This window comes from Gymnodraco acuticeps, unplaced genomic scaffold (assembly GCF_902827175.1).
Source record: "Gymnodraco acuticeps unplaced genomic scaffold, fGymAcu1.1, whole genome shotgun sequence".
Taxonomy (NCBI): Eukaryota; Metazoa; Chordata; class Actinopteri; order Perciformes; family Bathydraconidae; genus Gymnodraco; species Gymnodraco acuticeps.
Window position 1 is genome coordinate 439,915 of NW_022990454.1, and position 8,673 is coordinate 448,587.

The 8,673-nt window shown below is 39.9% G+C and overlaps 1 protein-coding gene across 2 annotated transcripts; it reads right to left on the minus strand.

Moving 5' to 3' along the window:
• Nucleotides 1–1,405: 1,405 nt before the first annotated feature.
• Nucleotides 1,406–8,341, minus strand: rsph1 (radial spoke head component 1). 2 transcript variants are annotated; one of them, XM_034225754.1, is made up of 8 exons: nt 7,869–8,341; nt 7,626–7,739; nt 6,875–6,980; nt 6,666–6,756; nt 5,709–5,844; nt 2,816–2,884; nt 2,015–2,120; nt 1,406–1,834 (listed from the first exon to the last, which is right to left on the minus strand). In XM_034225754.1, coding segments are annotated over exons 1-8 (675 nt in total). In that variant the 5' UTR covers nt 7,920–8,341; the 3' UTR covers nt 1,406–1,832. The 2 variants fall into 2 exon arrangements, with proteins under 2 accessions (XP_034081645.1, XP_034081644.1); XM_034225753.1 differs by having other exon boundaries at nt 1,406–1,840; nt 7,869–8,335.
• Between the last annotated feature and the right edge of the window lie 332 nt (nt 8,342–8,673).

Here is an 8,673-nt window from a genome sequence, read left to right on the forward strand (position 1 = left end):
TATATGTGGTATTTTTGAGATATTGATTAAGGCAATAGACTATGATATTCAGTACAGGAAGCTTAGCAACACTTAGACGGTGTACGGCTGCTTGCACCTCGCGTAAAACGGCGCAGACCGGAAGTACGGTGTCGCGCTCGGCCCAATACCCGTATGTGTGTGTGAAAGAATGCGCGGTCCCGCGGGGGAGAGGTCTGAGGATTTTAAACATTAAACTAAATTATTATTATTTTAATATATTTATTATGCAATACCCGCGACCCGACCCGCATCATCTTTGTTTTACCCAGAACCGAACCCGGAAAAAAGCGTTTGAAAAAATACCACCTGCGAATCACCTTTTTTGCGGGTCACCCGTCGGGTACCCGACCCGATGCAGGACTCTGGCCTGCAGCAGAGGCACATTCAAATAAAGATGGGTCTTTAAATACATTTTGTCTTTTTAATTGTTTGTCTAAAGTCATGGATCTATAACTGGTACTTAGTTTTAATGATACAGTCTGGTTATTATGCTGTTTGGAGGAGGCCTCACAGGTAAGAGCACTAACTAGCTACCATCACATGTACCTTAGCTTGACTTAAATGTATTAAACGTGTAATTAAGTAATATCAAAAATATAAATAACTAATGTCATGCAAACATATTAATATGTGCTTGATTCCAGTGTTGAATTTAGCACAATTGCATACAAATGTTAAGGGATTTTAAGATTCTGAATTATTATGCTAAAAACTCAATAATTTAGATTATTATTTATAGTTTTGCTGAATAGTTTCATGTCCGCTTACCTTAGAAACGTAAAATGCGACGGCAGCGTGCAGATGGGGAGCATGTTAGCTTAGCTTGGTAGCTTCAGCTAGCTCTGGAACTTCCAGCTCGGTGGCAGCAGGTCCCGCCTCGGCTCCGCCTCTTTGCCCTTATTTGGAGCAGGCTGGAACAGGCGGGAGTTTAACTCTGACGTCACTGTTGAGCCGTTAGTGGCCGACTCCGCCTACTAAGGGCTTCTCGGCAACTCTGCAGAATCCTATGGGTGACGTCACGGACCCTACGTCCATTTATATATACAGTCTATGACTTTAACACAGGGGTATCTCCTCTTGCATTTTTTGCATCGCTTGTATCTTCTCTTGCACTTTATATGTCGTTGCTGCTATATTGTATTACCATGTCATAAATACTTGTGTATGCTGCTCTTGCTCTTTTGCACTTTTTGCATATCATGTATTTGTTTTTGCAATGTTTGTCAAATGTAAATTTCTTAAATGTTTTTATGTGAGGGACTGCGGATGGAAATTAGCTGAAAGTTAAATCAGGCACTGTTACGCTTGATACATTTGAATGTTTTAAGTGTTTATTACAGTGCATTGTCCCTGCGAAATAAACGATTAAATAAAAAAATAAAAGTATGTTTTTCAGTAATTTTATTTGTCAGAACCTAACCTAACAAAAAAAGTACACAGTAAAATTGTCTGAAAGCATTCAAGCAGCAACCTCCTAACAAAACAACAGAAAACACATTCTTACCCTGTTTTAAATTGTAAATAGTTTACAAATAATTTGATTTATTTAATTAACTTCCTCTATCACCTTTTTTTAAATGGAACACTGTGAATATACCAGGTCTGGTAGCGTTTGATGTATTTCAGACATATGAAGCTGTTTGGAGATTAGCAGACAGGGGCAGCACATTATATAAGGAAATGTTTCCTGTTGCTTCTACTAAACACCTTCAAAGAAAGAGACAAGGCTAATTTACAAATGTATTAGTATATTTATGTTTGAGGATTGATCAGACATGTCAGTTCTCTGCCTCTGCTGAAGCCCTGTCATTTTCTGCACCTGACAGAAGAAAACACACGTTAACACTGAACGGCACATCAACTCTGTGTTTGCAATATTTTGAACTGTTGAATGTATTCCTCAGAAACATCATCAACAATAAAGGCTGACCTTCAGATGATGGTACATTTACAGCAGGTCTGTTATATTCTAGTTTTTTTTGATAAAGCTCACATGAGGTGTGTGTGCCTGTCCACAGCGTCAACTCGGTTACACACTTGGGGATCCACTTGAGGATGGCAGGCGAGCCCGACTCTCCCCACTCACCCTCAGCTCGGTCCTGGATAGAATGAAAAACACACTGTGAGAAAAAGTTCTACAATATATTGTTAACATTCATTTTGGTTTTATTTGCAAGCAAAACGCACACCATTAGGTACGCACCTTCAACACACTTTTATTTACATGTAACGTGCTGCCTAATTAATCCAAATGTAATACCACGATATGCTTGTTTGTTATAGATCCTCTTAAAAAAATCACACCATGATCATTGAAAATTATTTTTCAATGATCATGTGAATCGCAAATCATATCGCATTGGCAATATCAGTCAATCACAACTAGTCATTTTTCTAAATTGTGCAGCCACAAACATGAATCCTGAAGTTTTGATAAAGTCACTCAACGTGACTGATCGTCATGCATATAAAGTCAAACATGCACTTAGAACAGATTAACTAAGGAAGAAGGAGTTGTTCTAGCAGACAGAAAGGACACGCCTGTCTCTACTGACACACTCTGGAGTTAGAGCACCTCCTCGGTGCTGAGATACCCCTCTCTGGAGCCTAGGTAGGGGGTCCGCTGTGTTTTTAGATTTTTACCGTTCTCCTCATCAGTCGCTGGCTGGAGTTTAAGTTAAGAGAGTTGTCATGGTTACCTTGTGTCTCAGTACACTCAGTGTCATATCATGAATGCTATCCCTTCTGTTTGCAGACACAGTAAGGAGAAAGAGTTGTGTGGTTGTGTGATCACCTGCTCAGCGGGGCGGTATTCACCGTGCTGCTCACAGCCGTCAAACACGTACTTCCCCGGGCCGGACGGCTGAGGATGTAAATGTAATGTAAAACATGTTTTATTACAACCTGGGTTTTATTTGTGTGTATTGTGTTTTAGTGGCGAGCTGTCAGGGCCCTCTAGGCCCTCTCTGAGGGCCTAAGATATTCTAAAAAATAATATTTGAAAACATTAAAAAAAAAAACATTTTTTAAAAATATATATTTTTAAATATTTCTTTAATTATATTTTTCATTAGTTTTACCAAAATAACTTGATTTAATTGTTTTTAAAATAACATTTCCAAAGAAATAAATCCTTCGAATCTGCCTGTTTAGTTTCTGTTGGAATGTAAAGGGTTAAATGTCATCTCTGCGAGTTACTGTGAAGACAGGAGAGCTTGGTGGTCCCTCTCTACATTCACAGAGAGAGTAATGTCAAATGACAGTACAATTGACCAATCATATCTTCCCTCTGGGTGGGCTTTATTTCCGCGGACTTTACGCCCGCCCGCTGTGAAGTTTATGCATGTGTATAGAGTGGCGAAGTCCCTCCCCTTCCGGTGGACCTCCATGGGACCTTATTTCGAAAAAATTATGTATTGAAGTCAATGGAGAGGGAAAGATTATCTTTCGATCCCGTTTGAATTGTGCCACGAATTACACATATGATGTTTGTCAATTTAAAAGATAATTTTGCAAGTAAAAAAAAAGAAAAAGTGTCGTAAAATTGTGAAGTAACATATTTGTTTGTGTGAAACGCTCAATGAACTACATCTCTGGTCTCGCAGAACAACACACGTCAACAAGATGGCCGTCACTACTGTCTTGTCAACAAAAGGATTGACTACCCTCACTGTCACCACAATGAAACACGTCCAGAAGAATGTCATGCAAAGCTGCCTGCCTTCCTTTGATTCTCTCTGAACTGCCTGGTCTTTTTAATGTTTAATGTCAACCATTGTGATCGCCGATGCTAGTGTTAGCATTTCTCCCCCGGGCTTAAATGGTGTTGTTGTGGAATATTTTCCAAGGCCCATAACTTTGACCCAGTGTATCAGTTCAAACTGTCCTGACTGAGCACAGGCACCTGTAACCTTGGCTGCTGTGCTCTCAGTGTTTTGTCTCCCTGTTCCTGCCTGTTGGCGTCAGCTGATAGAGGTGTTATCATTCTATCTTGTTATGCAGCATGTTGATGATGCTCTCTGAACTAGCTAAATACATGGGTCTGGGGTAGAGTTCTTCAGAATTGACGTGGCAACTCTACCGTGAAGTCAGAACCTCTGGCTCTTGGACTTGTGATGTGAATTCTCCGGCCGTTAACTCCAAATAAACCATCATGTGTTTGACATCAAAGCTACTGCTCTTCCCGTGTCTCCTTCCTGAGTCGGTGACTCCCACTGCATAGCTACACAGAAGTTTCCTCTACAGGTGTATTATAGAATGATCACACCGGTGTGACAGTACTCTTCAAAGGGTTCACGAAATATGACTAATACTCTTACTGTTTAACATTTTGGGTTACTTAATGTTACTTCATATGAAGGCTAATAAAAATGACAAGGCTGTAATGCTAACTAACGTGCTAGCTACTAGCTAGGTAGCTAACTTGATCCAGCCACTCCTGGTCCTTTCATCAGACGGGAAGCGAAAGAACGAGCAAGACCCATTGCTAGTATGATAACAACCTGGTACTAAGCACACAGGCATCTTGTTAAAGTTATCTTATCTTAGCCAGCGCCATATAGATCTTAGCTATCTCTTAGTGGAGGAAAACAATTGTGACATCACTTACGCGACTCTGGGATTTGTAGTCTTTCTAGTTGCGTATTTTTCATAGTCTTATATTTCAACAGTTTTACAACAAACTGTGACTTTTTTTACATGGACATTATTTTTTAAGATTGACAAACATCATATGTGTAATTCATGGCACAATTCAAACGGGATCGAAAGATACGTTTTCTCTCTCCATTGACTTCAATACATTATTTTTCCGAAATAAGGTCCCATGGACCGGAAGTAGATGGGCGTGACTTCGCCATTCTATAATGTGTTGCAGTGACGCATCCTAAAACCCGGAAGTAAGCTGCGCTCGGGTGCCCTCGACAAAAAAGCAGTGGGATTTCTCCATAGGATTTTGGAAAATAGCTTGAAATAAGGTCAGTGGAAAACGAACCTGTTAGATAAATGCACGTTTTGTTCAGCCGGATAATATCCACATGTCTACCCTACTTTTATTATTTTCGAATCATAAATCTAATCGATAGATTTATGATGGATAGATTTATGATTAGCATAAGTTCGTTCATGATGGCTCACTTCAGTGATAGTGATGACATTGTCGCGAAATTATTAACCGAGTCATTTTCAAGATTGAGTTCCAATGATAAACTGGAGTGGCAAAGGATCAGCTGAATGACCCGCCATCAAGTGCTTCATCCAAAAGGACAGGAGGATGGACTTTGTGTTTGAGTGATTTGATCATCAAAGGTAGGCCTAAGTCATTTTCAATGCGGGCCGCCGTGCCGACTTAATTCATTTGTAATTGTTACTTGGCTGTGGGTGCCCTGTCATGATAGGTGTTTATATAAATGGTGTTGTTTTGTGTGGTAGAGGGTCGCTGTCATTGATGCGTTTTGCACCCCGGGCCGCTGTTTTGATATTCGGCTGAAGTCTACGCTGTGACCATAGACTTAAAGCCTGTAACGTAATAACTCTTCTTTTTTTTTGAGGGAAGGGGGGGGTCAGAGGGCCTTGTTATAAAACCAGCGGCTCGCCACTGTTGTGTTGTGTATGTGTTTAATGTGGTATGTACACTTTAGTTGGTGAATAAAATGTTGCATTTTGTGAGGTATTAAAGTAAAACTTACATTATTGTTGACAAAGTTACCCATGTATCTGTTGTTAGAGTGGATATACTCCCCAGCTGACTCCATCTTGCCATTTACCCATGAGCCCTTGTACTTGGAGACAGTTTCCTGGTAGTTGTAAATGCCCTGGCCATGCCTAGCAATCACATGAGACCAAGGATGTCAGCAGTTCTGAAATGCTATTAACGGTATTTAGAATGGGTTTGGTAATGTTCAGGTAAAAAGGTGACGATATTGAAACTTAGCTTTGGTTAAAAATAAATATACATCCTGTTTATTGAAATCACTTTGTCAGGCTGTTGAAATAACATATGCAACCTAGTTGTCTCCAGCAGTGATTTAGCAAAGGTCTTAATCATTGATCATTGTTGTAAGGAGTACTCGTACTAGAAATACTACAGTGTAAAAATACTCTGTTACAATTAAAGTCCTGCATTTCAAATCTTACTTAGGTAAAATAACAAAAGTATCGGCATTCAAATATACTTAAAGTACCAAAAGTAAAAGTAGTCATTGTGCGTAATGTCCAATGTTAGAATCATATTTATTAAATAACTAGATTATTTTTTGAATGCTGGTAAAGGTTGTGCTACTTTTATCTACTGCTGCTGTATATCTTAACCTATACTTTTATACCATAGTTTATTTATATTTTGTTTAAGCTAATGATCTGAATCTGTACAGTAACTAGTAACTCATTTTGTCAAATAAATGCAATAGAGTAAACAAATATAATATTGGCTTCCAAAAAGCATTGGAGTAGAAGTATAAAGTAGCATAAAATAAAATACCTACAGTAAGTAAAGTATAAATACCCCAACATTTTACTTAAGTACTATATTTGAGTAAATGTTGTTCACTAAATTACACCACTGAGGTTAGATAATGGAAAACCAAGCTAGCTTTTAAATCCAGTTGGCACAGAGAATTGTGTGCTTTCACAAAATGTAGATATACCTCATATGATGAAGCCACTCCCCCTCATAAGCATCTCCATTGGGGTAGGTGTAGAGACCATGACCCTGTCTCAGGTCTTCAACCCACAAACCTAACACACACAAAGTTGCCAGCTGAAAAATAGTATAATCTTCACAAAACTGTAAACGGACACACACTGATGGAATGCAGAAGTTGGCAACTATCCCAAAATAATATGATTCTTGTACCTTCATATTTAGAGCCATCGGGATAGTAGAAGGTGCCGTGTCCATGTTTCATGTTCTGGTAATAGTCTCCAACATATCTCGCCCCATTCTTGAAGCAATATGTCCCCTAGAGTCAAGATGAATTGTCAAAGAGACATTTGTCTTGCAAGAAGCACACGTGGCAGGTACATTCAGAAACAGACGCTTTGCCACGGCCTGCCATGGCCTCTGTTGCAGGAGCTGCACTGACTGGCCGTTTGAAGCTGATGCTGACTGACCTGTCTATGCACGTTGCCAGGACAACACTGTAAAATGTGCAATCTATTTGTCAAAAACATTTATTTTAGAAATTATTACTCCTGTTATTCACTTTAACTTTGGGTGCTAAATGAGTTAAAGGGAACTACTGTGTTTACTTTCTATATTCATGATGATAAACAAGATGTATTATAATTAAATAAAGAAATATAATTGACAAAGATAAATATCAGTATTGACAATCTGTGGTCGTCTACTACAACAATCTTATTTTCCAATTGCATATACCATTTTAAATCTTTCATGGACCTTGGCCCAGTGATGTCCTTAATATGAACATGTATGAGGAATCCTAGCTAAACAGCAGTTACATATTTAGAACAATAAACGGCTAGAACTTAGGAGTTCTAAGTTTTAAAAACGTTTTCCTAACCTTAACATAGGTTCTAAGTTAGAAGCTATTTTAAGGTTAGGAAAACGTTTTTCTACCGTTGGGGTCTAAACGTTTTTCTACCTGTCCGTGCCTCCTGCCGCTCTCGTACCCGCCCTGATACACGTCCCCGTTGGGCAGGACGGCTCTCCCGGCTCCGTGCCTCTCTCCGGCTCCGTTCCTCCCGCCGTCATACTCCTGCGGGGACACGGCAGAGCGGATCACACAGTCTGTAGCCTGCTAATGCTAACGTTAGCTTCAGCCAGCGTCATTCCTTACAACAAAGCAAAGATATCTGACTCACTCACAGACAGACAATAAACTCACCCCGAGTTTCCCGCGTTCATCATCAAACTCATCAGAACCGACATCCGACATGTTTCTGACTCCTTTGTCCCGGTGTGCGCGCTCTGCTGTTTACAGTTACCATGACAACGGCCAATTCCACGTGACCAGAAGTTGCATAGGTGTTAAAGAGCAACTTGCAGCTTTACTACATTTATGCTTAGCTTAACCTTGCCTGGAAATTACAATTAATAAAAAGTTAATGCATGATTTTATATGTTTTACGAGACATAAGGGCAGGAATTCAGTGGGGGAAGTAGCCGTTCTGTTTTTTAACGTTATACGTCAAACGCATCATATTACATCACATAAGGGAGCAACTTTCTCGGACTCCTTCTCTGCCCACTTCACGGTAGTAGTTGGTAGTTGGTTTGAGCGGTTGTGACTTAGGTTGCGTTCCGATAATCCAAAAATCAGCTCCTAAATTCTAACCCTATCTCCTATTCCTTGACCTCTGAGTGAAACGTCATGGGGTTAAGGGATAGTGGGTAGGAGAATTGAAAAGGATTTAGGAGAAGAGACTGCGGTACTTTAGAGAATCCGAATGCACTTTCACTATCCGACGTGTTTATGATGCGCCAGCGGACGTCATGAATGTGCGTCTGCTGCTGTGGGGAAACTATGGAAACTACAGTTTTCTATACAGCGGACTACAACATGGATGTATAATAAGAACGAGGGACTACTGTAAACTCATCTAGAGACTCTGCACCGTGCTCTGACGCTGTTGCTTTATGCTTTATGAACGTGGACAACAGAGAAACATATTCTTCATGACCAAAGTTGG

What these genes read in the sequence shown, in the direction of transcription:
- rsph1 (XM_034225753.1), bottom strand. Translation starts at nt 7,919, where the DNA reads ATGTCGGATGTCGGTTCTGATGAGTTTGATGATGAACGCGGGAAACTC. An exon ending in CGATGGCTCTAAATATGAAG is followed by an intron (nt 6,757 to 6,874) that starts GTACAAGAATCA and finishes TGTGTGTGTTAG; the next exon opens with GTTTGTGGGTTGAAGACCTG. An exon ending in AATACCGCCCCGCTGAGCAG is followed by an intron (nt 2,121 to 2,815) that starts GTGATCACACAA and finishes CATTCTATCCAG; the next exon opens with GACCGAGCTGAGGGTGAGTG.